Below are 24,291 nucleotides of genomic sequence, written 5' to 3'. Positions count from 1 at the left end.
CTCACGGTCTAACTGGCCTTGTTTGTTGCTAGACTGATGTCAACCTTGCGATTGCAAACCAAAATATTCAAGCTGTCAGAAATATCGGGTTGCCAAATATACCGTTATATTCATATTTTACAAAAAATCACAGCTTGCTCTATGAGCGGCACAATCGGCACACTGAGAAAATATTGACCCAAGATTGGTGCGTGGAGTGACCTACCCCTTGTGTTAAGCCCTTTTCGCACGAACCGAATTTGCCCACGCAAACTAACAACATCATCGGGTAGGAGAAATTCTCCCCTTCCCCATTAGAGATCTTGGTTTACGTGAGCGTACTTAGGTTCTCGTGAAAAGAACCTAGCAAGTTGTTTACAAAAATTGATAATCCCTTCAATGAAGTAATGAAATTGGGTTGTTAGCAAAATGTCTTCATAAGTGTCATTCCCACTAAAGACTTATCAAAAACCTAACCCCCTAGCAGTGTTGGAAAAGTTCGCGATATTTCACGAAGTTCACCAAGGGAAAAGTTCGCGAGTCATAGTGAGTTTTCGCGAACTTTTCCATCACTGCCCCCTAGCACTTAAGGGGGTTAGGTTTTTGATAAGTCTTTAGTGGGAATGACACTGATGAAGACTGCACATTGTAGTTGAAATACGTATCTGTCATGGATACCAAAATTATTTAAGTGGAATTAAATGGAAGACAACCCTTTTTTGCTGTTTTATGATAATCCCTTTTCAAATGTTATACGAGCATTATTCATGTGTTCATTTTTAATAAACAGGGCCCCGCTGTTGTGTTTTTTGTTTTTTTTTAGTAGATGAACAAAAGTTCACAACTGCACTCGTCTATGCTTGCCTTGACCCGCTGGACATTACTCTTCGACGATCTCACTTTTTTAGCCACGTCTCGAACCGAAGCACTTTTCTTGCAAGTGAAAGCTTGCGCGATTTCCCCAGTCCAGATTTTGGTCAACAGGGCTCGGTTTTACATCCAGATCTTTGCTTGCCCTAGGAAGTTGTTTCATCACCATACTTCCGAATCGCGTTTTGAACGGCTCCGATGCTTACACCTCCCAACTTCGAGAGAAATGTTGGGGACAGTACACCATTTGTGCACGATCTGTTTACGTTTTTCCGTAGAAATGTAAACAATGATTCAGCGTGATAATCAGCTGATTAAACGTCATCTGAAACAAGTAGGGATGTTCCAAAGTCGTGTTTAGACATTCTAGGACACCCTAAGGCTGACTAAAAGTAAATTGGTACGCCCCTCCCACGGCGCTAGCACGCCTCCAGTGTTGGGAATCAAAAAGCTTTGACAGTGGTTTGTTTACACTTCTACACAGAACAACTGGTGCAAGTTTGATCAAAGTAGTCGATCGCGTTCAGATGTAACGTCAAATGGTACTCGAACCTGTAGAATCTGGAGTGGTCCGGTTCCAAGCTGGCTAAAGTGCTGAAGATGCCGAAAACAACAGTTTAACGAGTGCTCAAAACCTACCAGGAAACCCTGAGTGTGGAAAGGAATCAGCGGACCTACGAAAAAAAACTGGTACCAGGGATCATCAACTGCCCAGCAGCTGAGGTGCATTAAAGCCAACCCAGGTCTTTCGATCCGAGATGTGGCCAGAAGGTACAACGCCAACTTTCAAACGGTGCGGAACATCCTTGCCAGGGAAGGATACAAGTCGTCCAAAGCCAGTAAACATCCGAACCGGCACATGAAGTAGAATTCCGTGGCTAAAAAGCGTGTACGACCGTGTTTTGACGCAACACAGGGGTTGCATTTTGATCGATGACGAAACATACGTCAAACTCGATTTTAAGCAGCTCCCGGTCAAAAGTTTTACATCGCAACTGGACGTCGGGAATGTGCCGGGAAGATTCAAGTTCGTGTTTGCCGACAAGTTCGCGAAGAAGGCCATGATTTGGCAAGCGATTTACAGTTGTGGCCTGAAAACGGAATCATTCGTCACGTTCTCAACGATGACATCCCAAGTTTACATCGAAGAATGCCTGAAAAAGTGTGTATTGCCGTTCATCCGCAAGCATAGAGGGAAAGTCATCTTTTGGCCCGATTTGGCCAGCTGTCACTACTCCAAGGTGGTTCTGGAGTGGTATGCTGCCAACAAGATCGATTTTGTCCCCAAGCTAATGAATCCTCTGAATTGCCTGGAATTGCGACCGATCGAAAAATACTGGGCAATTTCAAAGCAGCGACTTCGACGAAGCGGCGGGGCAATTACCAAATGCCAGACCAAATAATGAAATTCCAGTAAAATACGCATCTCGTTTTAGGGAAAAAATTGCTGGTTTTCCATCAAACTTCTAGCAAAAAGTATTTGCTGAAAGGATTGCTGGTTTTCCAGCTCGGCAAAATCCAGCCTGGTTTCCAGCGATAAAAAATGGGTGTGCATCTTTTGCTCCTTCGGAATTTATCTGAAAAGTTTGCGGAAGACCTTCTGCAGATTCTTGGAAGGTCTTAAACATGGGTCAAATATATTTCTAGAAGCAAACTAGAAAATTTTAGAGCAGAGACAGATTTTCCTGGTCGTCAAGAAAATCAGCCGGCGCCGGTGGTGTCGTGTTAAACGTGACTGCTTTCTCACCCCAATGGGTCTGGGTTCAATTCCAGCAGAGGTTGGTGAGGGAAGAGGGAACTGACAAAATACACTGTTGTTGACAACAAAGACAACAGCAAAGCTTCCGAAAACGTCCACTAGGAGTGCTGTAATAAGCAAAAGAGTTTGTTCCATTACTAAGTGGGCCATGGTTTATAATTATTAGTTTTCGTGTACTTAGCACGGATTTTGGTTATCTGAGTAATTTGAACCGCCAATGGCACTCAAAATGATCATCAAATTGTTACTAAATTTACAATTAAAAATCCTAGGCAGGTACAGAACACAACTACAATTGGCATTTAATCCACCCCGGGCATTTCAACCGCACAGACAGAGCCAATGTAAACGAACGACAGTGATTAGTTGTCCCTGAGGTGCAATGCACGACAATCCTTTATACTTAACTGATGATGGTTGCCGTCCTGAATTGATACAGTCCCGGGAAATGCCGACCAGGTCTCCTTTGCCACAATGCTTCAACTATTGACATTTCATTTGACTGATCATCCGACTGAGTTGAACAATCAAATGGCAAACTTGGTTGGAACCGGATGACGGACAACGAACACTTCAGCCTGATTGGCAGATTAACTCTTCGAAAGTGAGCGGTGTTACTCGGGTTTGGAATGGAACAGTGTTTACAGAGAGGTTTAAAATTGTCTTTCTGCTGATGTGTTTTCTACACTTAGAAATAACGCGAAGGAATCCTTATTTGGCATAAAGGATGAGACGTAAACCAAACATGTCATGTAACATTAAGTTCTCCGAAACTGAAAAGTTCGTTACTCTGAATTTCGCGTCTGTTATGACTTAATTTGACGTCATTCACAGAACACCTCAATTTACATTAATTTTCCAAATCATTTCTTTTGATTGTCAAGTTCTTTTTATATGCTTTTTAATTTTTCAGCTTTAGTTCTGTTTTTGTAACTCTATATTTATCTTGTCAGTTCTACTGTTTGTTGTTCCTGTTTTCGATTGATATTTCAATATATTCCTCTGTATTTCAATTATTCTAATTTTTCAATTGTTTGAACTTACATAAACATGCTCTACCCTTCTTTTGTTGAAATCTGATCACACTGCCCCCTCGTAAATGCAGTAAATCACACCCAATGAATAATCCACCCGTCCCCGACGGCATCAACTCAGACCGACTCGTGCACGTTCACAAGCTGAATGAAAGCAGTCAATTGAAGCGGTTGATCCCAGCCAACCACCCTCCCTTTCTGGAAAGACACATTCCCACTCGCTTTGCACCAGTCGGTGTGTGCTGTGGCTGTCAAATCCAATATATAACGCATCTACCTCACATTGATTTAGGTGCTTTGCATTTCGGTACCCACTTTCTGGTTGGTTTACCCTAAAACTGGTGCAATGGGGCACCACAGTGATCAGTAGCATTAGGAATAATCCTCACACAATCGCACGCACACAAGGAAGCTAGTAGCCGGTTGATTAACCGGACCATTTTCCGAAACCGAGCTCGGAATGGGTCAATTTGCCATCTTTTGTTTGCCGAAGGCTGAATACTGTTGTAGCTCATCACATTACCATCCGAGTCTCAACGTCCGCAGTGTGCAAAGCATTTCAGACACAAAAGGGTCGCTGTAACAGGTTAGCAAAGTCATGCTAAATCTCGCATGGTATGTGGGGGGGGGGGGGGGCAGCAGGAAGAAGTTAACAGGATGTACGACCGGGGATGATGATTTCTGCAAACGATGACTGACCGCAGTAACGGGAACCGTTTTAGAGTCCTCTGCCTGGAACGATGCTAGAAGCTACCAAATGGATTTCTGATAGTTTGTTCTACTGCTGTTGGTCCACCGAGATGAGTTAGACGGTGCTTGGTAGCCCGTGTTCGAATGATTTGCACTTTTATTGTTGAACAGCTACTTTCATTAGTGCCTTGGGGCATATTTTACGCTCGGATAAATGCTGGCCGTTGTGCTGGCTGCGAAGTAAGTAGCACAATTCATCCCCATTTAGCAGCTGGAGAATTTTGCATGCATGGTAGAAAACGTTAAAGTTATCAATCTATGAAATTTAAATTATCTTAATTCAGAAATTCTGATTTTCTGTTCCAGTTGTTCATTTATTGGAAAAATTTAATTGAAATACTTACACGGCGAATGAGAACGACCCAAATTTGAGTTTAGTTCACTCATAATCGCCAAAAGTGCCGAAACTCAGCGATGAGTAAATTTGCCTCATGTTTTCCCGGGTTTTTCTAGGATTTTCCAGAGAAAAATTCCCGAATTTGAGAAAAGTAAAGATTGGATTTACTCAGTCTATTGGTATTACTCCGAGACTGAATAAAATTTTCGTCAATTTCCTCATTTTTCGGCAGATTTTTTAGGTTTTCCACAGGAAACCATGAGACAAATTTTACTCATCGCTGAGTTCCTGCACTTTTGGCGATTATGAGTGAACTAAGCTCAAATTTGAGTCGTTCTCATTCGCCGTGTACGTTGTCTGTACCCTTGGGTTGATTTGACCCCAAATGCAAATCACCGTATCTTAACGAAATTTCAATGGATTTAACGTAGTGGACTATTAAAATTTTCAGTCAACGAACGTAAACGGTCGGATGAAGGGACTGAGTCTCGCCTCCGGAAGCGGTGCTTCGCGTGGGCACGATGGCTTAGCTTTTGACACTCTGCACTCGACATACAGGAATTTGCTACATTCCGCACGAGTGCACGTAGACAAGGCCGGGCTTCATTGGTGACTGTTTCACGGTTTGCATGAAGGTAGCGTCTGTGGTACCAGTCGACAATCAGGTTGGTTAAGCGGTGTCCTTTTGGAACGATGATGGGAAAATTGGTACCATATGGCCCCGGCAATTCGTGTGTCCATTCGGATGACTCCGTGTTCGTCGATAGTTTGTAGATTCGGCTGGTACGATTAAGCCTTGACCAGTGCCCTTCCTGCGTCTTCTTGAGTTGTACCATCTCGTCAGGAAACCCGGATTGTTGAGTCAGCCGCCAGAGAGCATTCTCGGGCCTTGCAAGTTCATCGCTGCTGAGATGGGAAGTCAATAACTGTTGTTTTGTTCGCTTTCGAAGACTGTTATCCTCAAAGCGATAGATGTAAGCAACTGTGTCCGTCAGAGCCTTTCGTAATTCGAAAATCGGCCCACATCGTTGATCTCCTCTTGCAGGTCGTGGATGTGGATATGGCAAGGCCTTATTTCCTCCTCGGTGAATTCTGCATCTGCTTGTAGAAGCCATTGTTCCTCCGAACTCCTTAGGAACTCCGGTCCTCTGAACCAGCTACCGTTGGGCTTCAAATTTGGTCTGTTTCGCTACTTTGTACCGTCGTTTGCAACGTTGGGATTAGATTTCGACAGAATCTCGCCAATCCTGCAGGCTACGAACTGTCTATAGCGGCGGTGGTTGGAATTGATCCAAGCGAGGACGGTCTTAGAGTCTGCCCGGAATACCTTTCGCCTAATGGGTAGACTGTGACTGCTGCATAATGTTTTCATGAGCTCCGAATAACTCCTAGCTCTTTGAACAGTCCAGCCCAATCACACTATCGCTCCATGATTGTGCCCTCCACTACATCATCCCATCCAGCCTACACGTCCATGGATCAGGAAGTGCGAGAGAAGGCCTAACGGAACGTATTACCTCATTACGCAGCGCGCATCCGCTTCGTAGGACTGACTGCTTCCACCTTAACTAACATCGCTGGAAAAGACCAACACGTCCTCTCCAACCTTCCACTGCATCCCCAGCACACCCGTCTGAGAACTGCGGATGAGTTGGACAACCAGTTTCGGATGATGAAACCGCCTTGCTCATAGACCAGTTTGAGCTCTTCTACAACCTGGCACGCCTTTTTTTCACTGTCAAAGCTCTGCAGATAGTAATCGACGTAGTGGCGAAGCTGAATTGCCTCTGCTGCTCTCGGATACCGCTATGCGTGCTCAGCTGCATTCAAGTCTTTTAAGGGCATGGTGAGTACGTTGATCCAAAGGTTGCTACGTCGACTTCGAAGGTCATGATCGGTTGCCCCAGAAACCATGTGATGTATGTGCTGTATTTGTACTAGTCTACGTTGGTTGACGAAATAAATAAATAAATAAAATAAATAAATAAATATTCAACCGCAACTCTTCGTTGCCGACAGCCGGATAGAACGTCCGGTAGGGGTTCCACTAGATCCGGGTCTTTCAGCAGCATGCTGTTTAAGGAGACTCCGTCCACTGTCGCCGCTGCATCCTATACAATGCAAATTCGGCGTGGATCAGCTGATCTTAATTCAATATCCGTCGCTTGGTGAATGTATCCCTTCTCCTGGTATTCCACTATCTGTTTCTGTACGTTCTTGAACACTTCCGGACTCGCCTTCAATCGCCGCTCCAAGCACTGCAGTCGTTGGACCACCATGACGTAGCTTTCAGGAAACTCAACGTAATCATAGCGCCATAGCAGCCCGGTTTCGAAACCGTTTTCGGTCCGTTTTGTTGTCCTTTCGAGTAGCGCTCTAGTCCGCTTGTCATCTTCGGATTCGGGGATCCGGTCCACTGAAACTCCCGTATTTTAAACCGTGAAGTACTGCTTCACTAGCTCGTGCAGCTCACTCTCCGTGTCGCAGCCATAGATGTGTAGGTTGTTGCTCGGATAGATCGTTCCTTTCGGTATCGCCCACCCGAAGCGAGTTTTGGCAGTAATTGATTCTCTTATTTGTTAGTGTTCTTCGCACCGATCAGGATTAGAAATCCTTTATTGGCAGCTTCCTCAGATGTTCATAGCAACCTGTCCTAACATCTTCGAGTACATGTCGCTTCTTACCGCCAGTTCCCGCAATCTCGATCTTCACTTGCAGGGAATTTTCTTCTTCAAGAGTGATGTTGCTCATCCAGGTCAGACATAGACGGTTCTTTACTCCTGCAACCTGGAGCGAGTCAGCAAGACTCTTCTCCATTTACGTAACGTTCGAGCGCTCGTCGATGAAGGCCAGCGTGTCGATAGTAGTCTGGTCCTTGTTGAAGAGCTTAACCGGTTGAATGCGAAATAGAGTGCAGCTCGGAGTACTATGAGAATTCACACCTTTATTCTGGTTTCCCGTATGCTGGTTCGTTGTTGTGGTATTGGCCTTGTTGCGGACGTAGGGTTCACCGGACTTCCATGCAGAAGTGGGTGATGACGCATTGTAAGTTTCGGCTTACCTGCCAGCCTATAACACAGCCTCGAGCAAGGGTACTTCGGATTGGGGTGAAACAATAAAACAACAAGAAGGAATCAATTTTAGACGTCTATTATCTACTTAACTGTGTTCTCCTCCTCGCTGTTGCTGCTGCTGTTCGGTGAGGCCCTCCGATGACGGTCTGGAGGTGGTTCTGCTGCTACAAAGCACGGACTGTGCTGAGCGGTTTGCTTCTTTGGCTGCTTAGCAGCTGTCCTTGACACTTATCGGGGCTCGTCTGTTGGAACCCCCTCGTCGACGTTGGTAACGACTCACCGCAGTGTTTCTGCCCAAGCGAACTCACCTTTGGTATCGCCTGCTTGACGATTAACTGCGGTGGCGAGACTGTCTCTATTGGCGGAGCCACCGCAGTCAGGACGGCGGGTGTCAGATGGATGCTTAAAGCCAGGAAAACGAATCGCTCCTTTAATGGCGATCCGGCACCCTTTTCACTGCACTACCAGAACAATGTTCCTTTTTCCGCAGTCACGGGGCCAGCTTTCACTCACGGTAAACGTCGTACTCTCACTCGCGACACGGCTGAGAGTCGATTTTCCAGCTGGAGTAGAACGATTTCAGGCTGAAACGGGGTAATTTGTCTCCGAATCCAAAACACGCGTTCACTTCACCGTGGCTCGGATACTTCTACCTAGTTCACAACGTCACATTCCCAAAAACAAGGGGCTGAAATAATCCCCTAAACTTATCCAAGGTGGACTTCAAAAGAGTGTTAGAGGAAATAGGGAATTGCGTGTTTAAAATAATGGACTAAAACTGAGTTAGCTTAATTCAATTTAGTGTATTTATTGTTTTTTTGTTTTGTTTTTAAATTCATGTTTCGTTTGTGCAAAGTGAGGAGGTTAGGATAAGGAAGGGGATTAAGCGTCACCTGTCACAGTACTCGTTCCTTGGCGATGCATCGGGCGGCTGGCAAACATCGATGGATTCGTCTGACGTGTCCTCCTTGATGTGCTGGGTTATCTAGCTGCACACGGCACATCTCCGATGGCGTCGGTGGCGAAGGCTACTGGCTTCTTGCGGTACACTGGACACGCAGTCTTGCCGGCACTTCACCGATGGCTTGATTAGCCTCTTCTTGCGGTGCACCAGACACACAAAATGTTCACTAATAGACCAAAAATTATAATAAGTCTTTTTTTAAAAAACACCGCCGAACTTTTAGTTGTGAAATTCGTTCACCTAATAAAGATTGATCCCACGGTGACAAGCAGTTTTATCGGCTTCGATACCGATCGTCCCTACTAGAGTCGGTGTATAATGAGTCACGCCAAGAGAAAAACAGTTGAACTCGCATCACGGTTTCCGAAGGATTCCCTTTCTTATCACTTGGCAACAGAGGACTTCTACATCAACTTTAAATGACTTCTAGCGAGAACCAAAAATAAGGGCTGTAGTGAATCATAATATCAGTGATTTTGTCAAATTATCTTATCAAAAAATAGTAGAAATTCTCATTACTGATCAAAACCAAACGTATCCCATGACCATTTAATGCTCGCTGCGTGTTTATGATGATTTCTTCAATTTTATTTTATATTTCATTGCAATACCTTTCGTAGACCTTTCATAGCATCGTAATGTTTATTTACTTTGCACGATAGGTAGCCGATTTGATAGTTCAATAGGTAGACTTGGCTTCACTCTTGGCGTGACTCATTATACACCGACTCTAGTCCCTACCACACGCTCAATGACGTTTCATGTTGTGGTCAACTGTGACTGCTGGTGGTTACGCATGATCAGTCAGTGTTCCCAGATTGCTTTCATGATTATCGGTACAAAATGATTAAAAAATCGATATTTATCGGTATTTACTATTTTAATTAATTTTAATTTTTTCAAACTTTTGGACTACAATCAAAATTTCCATGTAAGTCGGAAGAAACTTCTGGGAAATATTTGAATTAGTCTCTTAATGGTACCGTTAAAACTTCCAAAGGAAGAATAAAGAAGATCTTGTGGAGAAAGTTTGAAAGAAGTTCAAAAAATATCTAAAAAACATCCGATGGGGATCATCCAAAACAAATATTGAGAATATTCTGGCTAAACTTTTTAGAAAATTTCGGAACAAATCCAGAAGCCAGAAAAGTTTGGAAATCGGAAGCAAATCCCGGAGGAGCCATTTCCAGGGGAAGTTAGGAGAAGCTCGGAAAAACCTTCCAATAAGTCGGGAAAAAAATTACGGAGAGTGACTTATGGAGAAACTTCCAGAGGAAGACGAAACAAACTTCTGGGAAAACTCGATAGATACATCCGGTAGAACTTTAATTGAACTTTTTGGAGAAGACGGAAGAAATTTCCAGGAGACACTTCGAAAAACTTCTTAAGGTTAATTGGAACAAACTTCTGGAAAAAGTCGGACGCCAGAGGGCTTACGGAACAGTCGAAAGATACTTCAAGGAGAAGATGGGAAAATATCTAGAAGAAATAGATTTCTGGGGATGTTAGCACAATATTCCCTGAAGTTCGTCATATGCTCTATTGATATTCATAAAACATCCCTGAAAATCCCACAATAATCCTGAAGTTTTCGGAACATTCCTGAATTTTACTTCTAAATATTCCATAATTCTTCGGAACTCCTTGAAAGTTCTTGCAATTTTCCTAAAATTAATGGGGCTGTTTTGAAGTTTTCTGATCATCCTCAAAGAACTCGTAGCTTTACTGGTTATTATGGAATTACCGGAAAATCTCTTATCTTCTTTAAAAGTCCCTGAATTTTGTTTAGCGTTCTCATCTTTTTTTTACGTGGGCCTACGTCTGTGATTTCAATATGGGGGTACACTTTGTGAAAACCAAAAATGGAACATGTAACAAAATTATGAAACGTTAATAACTCAGCTGCCCCTGAACCAATTTCAAAATTTTTGTCACCAATGGATTAGAAATGTTTCTACGCATCTGCTAAATTAAAGACTTTATCATTTTTCAAAATTTCACTATTGAAAATTGCACGAATGTGAAATTGTTGCTATGATAATTAAAATTATCATCGATTGCCTGTGAAAAGCGATTTCGCTAACACAAATTTCAAAGTTGAATTCCATCCGGTCTCACCAAACGGTGTTTATTCAATCACCGGGTGATGAGTGGTGGTGTCCTGCAGTACACAACGAAAGGCTCCCCGCAAGCAACTAGCTATCAAGGCTGCCCCCGCTCATCGGATTCAGTTCAATCACCGTGTGTGGTGGTGTCCAGTCGTTGGCATCAGCAGCGGCAGCGCTTTCGGCGTGTGGCGTTGAATATCGTTCTCCAGCACATAACGAAAGGCTGCCTGCAAACAGTGAGCTGCACTCCACATCTATGCCAAGCGCATCACCCTCAATCCAAACAACATAAATCTCACCAGTCTCATGTGTTTAACACCCTAATAGCACAGCATTACTCAACCATCACGGATGTCAGTTCCCATATCAAGATATAGCTGTAAACAATGACTTCTTTCGATTATGTCTAGAAAGTCAAAACTCGCTCAAACAAATCAACATCACCATTAGGTAGGGTAAGACTTCCCCTAATCGACGGTAATATTGATTTGGGTGGGCGTGCCTACAAAAGCTGTTTCGCCTGATTCCAGCTCTATCTAGATATATTTAAATCTAACATACCATGTTCTTGAAGGCAACATTGGGGTTCAATTTCAAACACCAAAGTGGGTCGCGGCATGAAAGTGGTCTTATATTGAACCTGAGATGATGTATTTTAATTCTACGTTTCTGTTAAAATTAAGACTTTATCATTTTTCAAAATGTCACTATTGAAAATTTAACGAATGAGTAACTGTTGCTATGAAAATTAAAATTATCACCGATTGCCTGGGAAAAGCGATTTCCCTAACACAGATTTCAAAGTTGAATCACATCCGATCTCACCAAACGGTGTTTATTCAATCACCGCGTGGTGAGTGGTGGTGTCCTCCAGTACACAACAAGCAAGCTGCAGCCCACATGAGCATCCATAGAAGGAGGAAGAAGCCGCACCGCCATTGATCGAAATCAGTAGTTCTTCATGAGTCGCTGTGGGCCATCAATGTCAAGCGCATCATACTTAAGAGTATAAATAGAGAGAACCCCGCTCAAATTCCTATTCCTACACAAAACAGAAGCTTCTGCTCTAGTTAAAAATAAGATTTATTATATAAAACCACGTAGTCCTACGTCACCATTGCGTACAACCCCATTGAGCTGTGCTTTGTAGTTTTTTAATTAATGAACATCAGCATTAAAGCTGATCTTCCCGATTTTTTTTCTAAGATCTCGAAACTATCAATAAAAAACACAAAAGTTCCCTCAAAATGTTCTCACAATTTTCTAAAGTTCATGTAATTTCCCTTACGTTTCCAAAATTTCCATGAACCTCTCGGACCTTAACTGAAGTTTCCGGAAATTCCCTGACTTTCTCGGAACTCATTTAAAGCTCAGAAAATTCCTTGAATTTATATGTCCTAATGCTTCCCTAAAGTTATCTCAATTCTTCTGAAACAAGTGGAACTATCCTGAAAACCATTAAATTTCTTTAAAATTCTTAAGGCTTGTGAAGTTTCCAAAATATTTCAGCTTCCTTAAGTTCATTGGAGTTCTCTGGGCTTTCCTGAGATTCCCGGGTTCTCGGATTTGAACAGTAGTAGATGAAACTATCTTTAATTTATCGGAACCTACCCAAAAGTTCGAACTGTTCTAAAGTTTAAGAACTTCTGAAAAGTTCCTGAAGTTTTCCTGAAGCTAATGGAACCACAATAAAACTCTGGAAGCAATTCTGAAGTCCCGGGGAAGTTGAAAAAACTGACAGGAGGAGACGGAATAACCTTTCGAGCGAAGCCAGATAAAAGCTTCCAAGGGAAGCCAAAATAGCTTTCCGGAAGGAATCGGAAAATAATTTACAGCGTAAGGTGGACGGAAATGAGCCATCAGCTGTTTCTCGACTCTTTGGTAAAAACGGCGAGGAAATTGAAGCATTAGTCGAAATAGTATCAAGCATAAGACATTTTTTAAGATGATTTTTTAAAACACGTCTAAAATTTTAATTTTCAAAGGGAATTTTTTTTTCACACTAGTTTCTTTTGACAATTCAGTGCAGGCAGGCAGTAATCATTTTGATTATTAATAAAAAAAAACGGTATAAATCGGTATTAAAACTCAAAAATCGGTATTCTGAGAAACTTCATCTGTATATCGGTATCAAGTTTGAATATCGATATAAATACCGATCAATCGGTTTATCTGGCAACACTGCACATAATGGAAGTAGAAGGTTTATGTAGGGTGGGAATAGGGGAATAGGGATGTTCATAAAGGGAGGTGAATTCTAAAGATATTCAATTCTGTGATTTAGATTTCAATTTCAATTCAATAAATCTAACTAAACTACTCAGTAAAACCATAGAGGTAACTCTAAGACTAGAAGGTCCCGAAGAAATGAGCTCAAACTTTTGGCTCAGCTCTGGTACTCTCTTCGGTCCCAATCTAATCGATGCACCCCTCGAAACATAGGTAAATCCACGAACCCCTCATTTTATCTGTCAAACTTTCATAGCGAATCAAAACAAAAATAGTGTAGTACTGGAATTTCGACTAGAATGGGATACTTTAATAGATTTGCTTGGGACCAATAGGCTAATCAAGTAGTGAGCCAATTTAAAATCGTTAGTTTCGTATTGATTGTTGGTAAAACTATAAACAACATATTTACAAAACCACCAGAAACTGGCGTTTGAACGTCACCAATTCCAGTTTTAGATTTGCCGGTAACTTGTCCACTAGCTTCTGCAGTAGCACCAACAATCAATACAAAACTAACGATTTAAAATTGGCTCACTACTTGACTAGCCTATTGGTCCCAAGCAAACGAATAACGTTTCCCATTCTAGTCGAAATTCTAGTACTACGCAATGTTTGTTTCGATTCGCTATGAAACTTTGACAGATAAAATGAGGGGTTATTGGTTTTTCCTATGTTTCGAGGGGTGAATCGATTAGCTTGGGACCGAAGATAGTATCAGAGCTGAGCCAAAAAGTTGAGCACGTTATTTCGGGACCTTCTAGTCTTATAGTTACCTCTATGGTAGCACTGGGTTGGACAGGTGCAACACTTGACACGCTGCTTCCAGATGATCGCAGAAATCTTACACTGCCACCCCAAGGCGATAAGTGTATGCAGGTTTTCTGCCTTGGGTGCAGGAACCTCATTGTGTGACATATATTAGTGCTAGTGTAAGCAGGTCTTAACTTGACACTTAACAAGTCAGCAAGCCATGTGCTGTAAGCGCAAACCGGTAAACGGAGGTCTCCATGGCAACGCTTCATAAACACACACGGGCAACTCTCCACTCACTTTCGGACCAGCTCTTCACAAGGTAAGTCGCACACTCATGAATCTTTGCACGCAATGCGTAGATTATCTGCTCCGGACGCCCGTATAGAAGCTGCAACGTCTGCATCACCTGCAGCACCGATGCAGGCAGTAAGAGTCGACTGCGGACTGCTTACCCACACGCTTCTGTGGATGTGTTGAAGGCACTACAAAAGGTTAGCCACTCCTCCGGGTTACCGCTGAACACCGGTAGCTTCCTAGGCATTACATGTCTCGCCACTAGTTGACAAGATGTGGGTGCGTTTGCTTCACATTCATTCATTACCGGCACTTGCAGATTCAGCACAGCTAAAAAAAAGGTGTTGTATATTTCCGTTACTATGATGCACATAAATGGAGCGTCATATATCATACAAGTTTAGATTATAGATCGTGTAAATTTATGAGACATGTCATGCAATATTCCATATATTGTATGCAACTGTCCACTTTTGTCTGCAACATTTCTTGCAAGCTGCTAGTTTACGTGAAAAGGAAGTTTACATGTAGGAATGTTTGCATGCATGGATGTGTACATCTCCAGTAAAATTCAGAATTTTTTGGTGTGAGGAGACGCACTTGCTGATTCGAAAAGGGCATGTGCTGATCCAGAAAGGGGATTGTTGGGATTCGCCATTGGTTCCGAGCGACTACCGGGGAACACTTGTGAGGCTGTAACCGTTTGGTTACAAGTTCAGAGGTTTTTGTCATTTATGTTATATATTCAGAACCTTCACGTTTCTTGTGCAAGAACAGCAGTAAACCACAGAGGGGTTCTGTATCGCTGTGAAAATGTTGTGCCGTTGCGTTATGTCCACCATAGAACTACAAACAACCATACAAAACTAGGATGACGGGATGAAGGAAAATTGGGAGAAAAGAACGGCCATTGCCCAAAATCGGCCGCTTTTAATATCAGGCGTCCGAGTGCTAATTACGTATTCGTCCGATAGGACCTCTTTTATGTTGGACCTTAAAAAGGTCATCCGTCAGCACACGGCCGGCTCGTGAAATTGGAAACAGTTTCCGAGCCTAATTGTCAAGGACCAAACACTATTATCATAGAGGTAACTCTAAGACTAGAATGTTCCGAAACAACGTACTCAACTTTTTGGCTCAGCTCTGGTACTCTCTTTGGTCCCAAGCTAATCGATTCACCCCTCGAAACATAGGAAAATCCACGAACCCCTCATTTTATCTGTCAAACTTTCATAGCGAATCAAAACAAACATTATGTAGTAGTAGAATTTCGACTAGAATGGGGTACGTTAATCGATTTGCTTGGAATCAATAGGCTAGTCAAGTAGTGAGCCAATTTTAAATCGTTAGTTTCGAATTGATTGTTTCTATTATCTGGCCAAACGTAGGCCATATCCCAAAGGAGTTTTCCCTTCTCGGCTTTACCAAGGTGGATTTGCCACGGTCGGCCGATCGAGCCAACGAAGAACGCGATTCACTTAGATCGATTCTTGCCTCAAGATCGCCCAATGCTAGTTGGTAACCTTCGATTTGTAAATTTTATGCTTCCTAGTTGCCATACTTCTCCTAACTTTAGGGTGATCCTCAATTCTAGATCAACAATAGAAAAGGGCCCATCAGCATTTGTAAACAAACCGTTCCAAAGCCCTTGACTCACGAAACGAAGGCCACCCACGCAAACCAACACCATCATCAGATAGGGGAAACTTCTACCTACACGATGATGGTGTTGGTTTGTGTGAGGGACCTTCGATTTATGAGGAATGGGCTTTGGAAAGGTTTGTTTACAAATGCTGATGGGCCCTTTTCTATTGTTGATCCTCAATTGTACCTTTCGTAAAAGCTTCTTTGTTTCTGCTCGTTCATCCATGTAATTGAAAATTGTTCCTGACCAGTCTTGTAAGGGGACACCATAGTCGACACATTTTCTGTGAAAAGTGACTGCCGTTGCTTCCGACACTTGCAAAACAAGCTATCAAATTACAGTAACAAACTAAAATGTTATATGACATGCTCTGTCATACGACATTGTCGCCGAAGACCGTAACGAATGTGTTTATTTGAGTTTTTCTCATAATAAGATATTTCTGCTCAGAAATGGTTTAATTTACACCAAATTGAGAAATTAGAACGAAATCACACATGTCATATGATAGTTATTTGATAATTTTCTTTTTGCTCGAATGTTGTTCTACCATTTGTGTTGTGTAAGAGAGACGACGGTAGAGCTTGAGAGTACGAATACAAACAGACTGTCGCGCACGTCAACGAAGCAAGTGTAGTAAAAAACGTCGGCCGTTTAAACCCATGTTAATGATTCCTCATTTGGTTGATATCAAATATCAGGTGTGTGCATTTAGAACTAATTAGAATTCAAGAACTCGAGCTGAATTCTAAATCAAAATTTCAATTACATTCAATTCAATTTCAAAGGAAAATTTTAAACAATACTGAAGTTTCGATCAATTCAATCAATACTAAAGATCATCGCATTAAAATTTACTCATCCAACACGTACCACAAAGCCGAACAATCGCAAATCTCAAACCACCATATATATCGAATGACGTGCAAAGTTTCACGGATCCAATCGGCGAGAACATCACGCAGCCTGGCATGTAATTTATAATTATTAATTAACAACAATCCATCTATATCGCCTCAGTTTGATCAACAATCGACACGATAGATACCGACCTAGAAATAAGCCAACCCACACAAATGGGCCCCATCACCGCCGCCACTCATCCATCTTTTTCTCCCTTTCCACTCCACAGGCGGAAACCGCACTGATGTACGATGCCGTCCACTTGTTCGCGAAAGCCCTGCACGACCTGGACACCAGCCAGCAGATTGACATCCACCCGTTGTCCTGCGACGCCCAGGACACCTGGCCCCATGGATACAGCTTGATAAATTACATGAAAATCGTATGTATATAGCTACCTACTGTCACCACCATTCCAGTTCCCACAAATGGTCCCATTCACTCTCGGAAAAAAAAAGAAGAAAAAAAAACTATCCTGTGGGGGAACCCGATTAAAAATACGCGAATAGAAAACACTAAAATTGTTTGTTGTTGCAGTGTGGTCACTTTTACAACGACAATTATAAATGGAACAAGCGATAAATTACAATGCTATCGGAGTTTTTGCTCGGGTCAACCCATAAAATGGTCAACCCTTTTTCCGACCGAACATCGCTCGAATAACTCTTATCAAACCAAAAAACACACAAGCTCGCCCATCATATCCCACACACACACACACACACACACACACAAAACAAAACAAACAAAAAACAAAGAGGAAGGGTGGGGGGGGGGGTCGCAGTGATCCAACAAATTCACAACCAGAGCATATCGGGATCAACGCAGTGTTTTAGTGCCGGCCGAGGGATGAGCGAGAAAGGGAGAACGCATCAGATAGGACACAAACCGGTATTCGTCGTCTGGCCACCCACCCGTGTCGGATGGTCGGATAGTGTGTGTGCTTTTGTGGTCGGTCACGAATTAGTTACATTTATGCGAATGCTGCGATCGAAGTGTACGAGGCGTGTAATAGGGGTGGTGAAGTGGTTCACCGGGCGAAAATGTCTCCCAGAGGGTACGATGGTAAACACCATTTTGTGCATCGTTGGGCCATTTGGTGGGAACCTTTGGATGACAACCATTTGGTGGGAAATGTTTGGCTGCTGTGAAAATTCGATTGGGGAAAGGGGTTTAGATGAGAAATGTTCTTCAATGTGATGTAATAGTATTTCCCCGAACAGAATTGATCTTGACCAAGGACTCTTGAATTACAATTAAATTATTATTTTTACAATCGAAACAATAACGTATTTTGTCAAAAATTCAGACCATCATTTCAGGTAGCACTGCACTTCTCGGTATCGCCTTTTTGTCTTTCTATTTATTTATTTTTATTCTTGCTTCGCAACCGAGTGCCAATCGCCGACCAGTAAATCCGGCTTTATTTCCCTTCCAAAGTATAGGGGGCAGTGGTGGCACGAGTCCTGGAGTTTAACATTTTTTCCTTAACATTTGAAACTTTTTGCGATAACCATTGTGACGACACACAAACACAAACTGGCAAGCGGCAAAAATGTCATGACATTTCTAAACTGTTTTCTGCCAGCGACAGAACATTTTCGCACAAAGAAGCAGACAAGACCGGCGGCGCGCGCGACATAAATTTATGTCGTGTAGAATTTTGCTGATTTCTGGCTAATTACTGCATTTATTTGATGTTTATTGCATGGACTTAAAAGATAAGAATGAAGACTGACCACTCATAAGCATTGATGTTAAAATTATGCGTAAATAAGGGAGTTGGTAATTTACTGTCACACGCAAGCCTGCAGCTAAAATTTCATTACAATAAACTGTTTGGAAAAATCAGGCTGCGAGATTTTATTTATTCTCTATCTCCGCTGTTCGCTTGGAATGTAGTTATAAACGGCCGCCCGTGTGCTGGCTGTTTTGTTTCGCTCTGGACGATGGTTTTTCAAAAAATGTACTGTTGCCACCTCTGATAGGGGGAAGTGGGGCAATATTACCAATGGGGCAGTGTTGCCACCCGCTTAAAAATTCTACTTATTGAACATAATTTACAAACAATTCTGTTGCAGGCTTAATGCTTGAAGCCTACCTCAACTATTCATTTCATTTAAGTCTAACGAAATACTTGTCTCTAGAGCAAATATTCGAAACATGTTCGACTAGCTCAAAATGACAAAGCTGTTATAAGATTTATGAATCAGAGAATATGGTATATTCACAGACAAACAGACGTAACACTTCATTGTGTATCTTCGTTCACGCATTTAACGGTTGATTTGAATATTATCAGATCCGCGAACTACTCGCCGCAGCGCTGGCATCGGATCACTTTGACGTTTCTATACATTCTATAGAACTTTTATGCAATATTGTTTGCGAGTTAGCGAGCAATCTTGTTTTCCGCGAAAAGCCAGAGAGATGTCGCTATTGAGGTCCTATATTTTGAGATACTATGATTTCAAGAAAATCTTTTTCGAAGGGTTACGTGTTTGTCTGTGGTCTATCAGTAATTTGTAATAACTTATCGTTGATATTCCTTCAGCAACTTATATGACATGATGTTTTTCTAGATTTTAATAAACATTGAAGATTTTCTTAACAAAATATTACTTAAGTCCATTCGGGGCAATATGAGCACCACTGATATTTCAACTTATATTCTTCAATTTGCATTATTCCTTTTATAAATATGACTGTATCATATGAAATCAAATCACATGACTGGAAAATATAGCCTTAAATAGGTAGATGCTCATTTTACCCCAAACACTCAAAAAAATACACGCCTCAATCCTATGTGTGGAATTTTATAGATTGCTGCAATCGATGTTTCCAAGTATGATTTATAACGTTTTACACATAGGAAGGTTAATCACAAATCCATTTTGGTTCTATGTGTGAATATTATAGATTTTGTATACTATTGAAATAGAATCTATCAGATGTAACGAATGCATACTAATGATTTTTCATTAGTGTTCATGTTAATCATTAATTAATTGAATATATGAAATAGTTCATAATTATATTTTATGTAATTTAAATGTTATATGGCAAAAATATACTGCATAATTGTTGTATGACTTAATGCTTATTAGTAAATTTTCATTTATTTTCATTTAAATAAGGAAACACGAGTAGGAGGAATAACGTCTTGATAAATTCCTATTTTATTATTGTTTTGGAGTCAAATTAAATCCTTGTGTGTTCATTTTTTGCATGAGGTTGCATCATGTTTCAGAGCGTTTTTTTTGCCAAAATTGAAGATTTATGAACTTAATTTAACCCTTTGACGATAATAGGTAAGGAATTGATGGAGACGTATGCACCCTGTATAAAATTGCTTATCTGATTTACATGTGTATTTTAATGAAAATATAAAACTTTTACATTTATACATGTAAAATTTATGTTCTATTTTTAGTTACAAATAGGTGTTATTGAAATCACTTTTCTTCCTGAAGAAATATCTACCATTAATATTATGTAATTGCACAGGAGGTCCATCAAATTTACCGATGTTGAATATATGATAATTATTAGTTTTAAACAAAGCCTCATAGCCACAACAATTATCGAAAAACTTTCCTACAGTCCATTCCACTATTACAACATATACATTCTCGTTGACTTTAAGTAGATTTCTTATCTCATACAGATTTACATTTTGTACATGTGTTATTGTAAGAAATGATCCCAGCTTGTGTGTAGCGCCTTTATATTTAATATTATCTGATGAAAAAGCTTCTAACTTCAATGCGAATGCAAAGGAACTGGCAACTAAGTAAAATATGAGCGTTTCGTAGAGCTGTTTTGATTTTCCGTCTGAGTATGGTCGATTTAGAAATTTGATAAGTTTTGGTAAGTCTTGCTCAATCAACGCTAGTCCATATGGTTTACCAGCCTTGAGCATACAAAAGTCCTTGTCAATCTAAAAAAAAATATATAAATAACTAATATTATTCTAATCAACAAATACCTAGATGTATCGGAATAAACAAACATTGGAATCAGAAGTACAGCAGCAATAAATTCAACTGTCATTCGGGTTGAAACTAAATGTTCAAGTACCCTATGGCAATAGTGATCCACGAATTGGAAATACAGCCTCAAATTTCATAATTTACATTATAGTAAATGTTTTTTTTTTATTCTTTATTATTAAAATGTTTAGCCCTTGGCTAGTTCATCTCGTATTATAGTAAAATGTACTCTTTAGGAAATTATTTATAAAGCTTATGTCTACGTTAAAAACCATGAAAACTTATTTTGAGCATGATTTAGTCTGTATGACCAATTGGGGGAGCAGTATTCTCATGGCTGGCATATTTTCATTACATATTAATATTGTTGTTTACATAATCAAACTTACCAGTTGAAAACCAAATGGGTCCTTGTAGTGCGGAAACTTTTCCAAAAGCATTAGTATAAAATTAGCGTTGCAAAGTAATTCTTTCCGTTTCGGAAATGTTTCAGACCATTTATCCAAAACAACACTCCATGGCTGCCTGTTCAGAAGTAGCCAATCCATAGCCTCATGAACGGCTGATGACTCTTGAACCACATCTTCAATCCGTTTTTGCTTTGCCAGGAATTGATCTTCTGCTTTCTCTCGGTTTCGCTTCTTCTGTTTCAAATTGGTAATCTTGTTGTAGAGTTTTCCACTAGGATTCTTCTTCTCACCTTTGCGGGGAACAAAGTAATCCTCCTACAAATGTAAACAGGCATTTAATAAAAAATAAACCCCACAATTGCAGGAATAACCTTAGTCTCGTGCTGAAGACAACATACGATTGCATCCGCATAAGATTCCAGAATTTGTTCAGTTGATTTTAGTCCGTGATAATCAGCAATAATTCCTGTTAGTTCATTTTGACTGGTGTCCGAGAGAGGACCCAGAGATGAATACTAAGATGAAACTGTCGAAAGAAAAACTTTCTATTTTAGTGTCCTTTTTCACGGTCCCTTTCATCCAATGAATACCCCCCGTATGCAAGGTAATTTTGTGGTTTTGCTGCCCCCTCGGTAGATATGAAATTTTGCGCACTTTTTTTTATCAAAACAATCACACCAAAATCAGAGATGTCCCATTTTTTAATTACTCGATTAACAACTAATAGATTATTTTTTGTTCGCTGTACTGCCATTTTTCCACCAATGAGAGTTCAGCACATGTTTGAAACGATGAGTGATGATCCTCTGGAGAAATTAATGCTTGTATCGGCATGATATAACCGATTACAAATATTTTACTTTTCGGTTCGTTAATCGATTAAACGAGTATTCGAATGAAAATCGGCCATCACTAGATGAATGTGAAACGTCATTTCAAATATAAGGACCGTACATAAATAATGATACAATTTGAAAGGGACCGGGGCTAATCGCAAATTACGTCCCCACGGTAACTGAAATAAACACGAGTGTTCACCGGTTGGAGGACCCTTTTTCACTCTTTCCAGGATGACTTCTCCAGATAACGAAGTACTTAGCAATTTCTTCAGTAAAGCCGGATTGAAATGTTCCACTTCCTTGGTCACAACAACCGGTGGGCAGGTGTATTCTTCTCTGATTAGTGTCTCGATGTTTGCATGGGTTTCGTCTGCGGGTACCAGTTGTATGGATGGACTGGACACGGGGTTTACGCTTGAAGGAATTACTGTTGGTTCTGCAGGTACTTCTTCATCGACTGGATGACTTTTGTCATCTCCGTCCTGTGCGATCGGTTTTACGTCGATTGCTGGGTTGCGATTCTCACTTTCTCTAAGATCAGAAAATGTTTCGTTATCCACACATTCAATGACTTCAAAACTCAAGATTTCATATCCCTTGAAAATATTATTTTATTACAAAGATATAAATGTTGCTTAATATTTTACAATTTACCTTTTGCGATATCCATTGAAGTAGCCTTTGGAAGATTTCATCAAAATTCCAGTTGGTTGATGATGTGGATAAGACTAATATTAGCTCGTCTAGAGTAACCGCTCCAAAAACTCAACAGGTAGTCCCAATTCGCCTAGAATAGCCGCTTCCAGCTCCTGCGATCTCCATTCGTATATTGTATTGAAAATGGCTTCAGCCGATTCACTTAATGTTTCGTGCACTAAAAGCCGGTTCAAGATTTCCTCCGCGGATATGGAAAACACTGACTGCAGATCTGTAAAAAAAACAGCTGTATGCACTTCTATGTACTTCACCAGTTATTCATTTGATAATTAACTTCGAAAATATTGATTATTCCCGCGGGAAGATTTAAAGTTTCAACGAACACCTTAGCAATGTCACACGATTCTGCCATTTTTTCCACTTTTCAATAATTTGGGTACAGTTTCCTGTTCTGACTAGCATTGTATACAATATAAACATTGGTATTATGTGTAAACACGGTTAAATTATTGCAAAGCGCTTTTGACTAATAAACGTCATTCAATACCCCATTGCAAAATAAAAGGCGCATGATTGACTTGAAAACCTGCGCACATTGGGCTTATGTGTGAGACTAATGGGAACTATATGCGAATAATAGTTTTTAATGGTGACCGAATGAAATCAATGAAGTGATGTTAACCATCATCTTATGTGTATAATCTAATAACAATAACGTTTAATATATTTCCAGTGAAGGTATTCGGATACGACACCAAAATTTTTAAATCTTCTTGCGTAAGATTCAAAAGTTTACTTTTAATATTCAATTTGTATTCATGATGTCAACAGGGCTTACTATCATTTGGCTCAGGGCTTACTACCATTTGGCAGACCCCCTTCACTCTTTGGAATATGTAGAGACAGATAACAGCGCCAATAAGTTTGTGACGATACAACGTTAAACTGGTTGAACTGCACCGTTGGAAGAATACACGCACACCATCATCCATACGAACCCACACCACTGAGCGGAGGGTACAGCGAAAATCAAAACACGAAGCGGTGTCATCACTCAGCTTCGGCAGCTTCAGTTTGCGATTTCATTCGCCGGCATTGAAAAATACCTTCGTTATAAAATAGAAAGGTAATCATTATTCCAACGTAATTTTTGAATAGCCAATAGCGTGCAGCGTTGGCCAAGGAAGACGGTACGTTTGTTTAGCAATGACTTTGATACGTTGCGTTTTTTTTTTCATGTACATATACTTCTATGCTTATGTTGAGCAACAGCTTCATAAATCATCAATTCTCGATTACTTTTTCGAAGGGACGGATCTGCATTTGTAAACAATGCATCTTACTGATACTGAGATTTGTGATTGTTTTATCAAGCGTTTCTGATACGTATAACGTGGTAATGATTTAAAATCGATGCAATCATAACGAAGTGAGAATCTTGCTAGCGCAATATAATGATGACATCGATCATCCTCTTCCCTCGGCTGATCATCAACGTCCGCACTGGTATATGTCATACTGTAATTTATTGAGCCCTGGTGGTGAAGTAAGCGGAGGACTCCCAACAGTTTCAATGTGCACTCACCAGATGGCACTGCGATCACATAATGGTGGTGTATCCATTGCCTTGTTCGAGGAATTGATTAGTGGGATATCTAGTTAATTAAATAACTTTGCATTTGGTTAAA

General features: G+C 40.8%; 1 protein-coding gene across 3 annotated transcripts in view; it reads left to right on the top strand.

Moving 5' to 3' along the window:
• The window catches only part of KaiR1D (Kainate-type ionotropic glutamate receptor subunit 1D), a 415,379-nt gene that overhangs the window by 284,724 nt on the left and 106,364 nt on the right, over positions 1-24,291 (top strand). For all 3 annotated transcript variants that reach the window (XM_065236420.1, XM_065236419.1, XM_065236418.1), the window contains exon 7: positions 16,932-17,084. In XM_065236420.1, the coding sequence (XP_065092492.1) occupies positions 16,932-17,084 (153 nt within the window). The remainder of the gene's footprint in view (positions 1-16,931; positions 17,085-24,291) is intronic.

Source organism: Ochlerotatus camptorhynchus, unplaced genomic scaffold, assembly GCF_037179485.1.
Source record: "Ochlerotatus camptorhynchus isolate MF236.1 unplaced genomic scaffold, CSIRO-AGI_Acam_v1.1 ptg000550l, whole genome shotgun sequence".
NCBI lineage: Eukaryota > Metazoa > Arthropoda > Insecta > Diptera > Culicidae > Ochlerotatus > Ochlerotatus camptorhynchus.
Note: the sequence above shows the minus strand (reverse complement) of the source record. Positions and strands in the feature narration are given on the sequence as shown.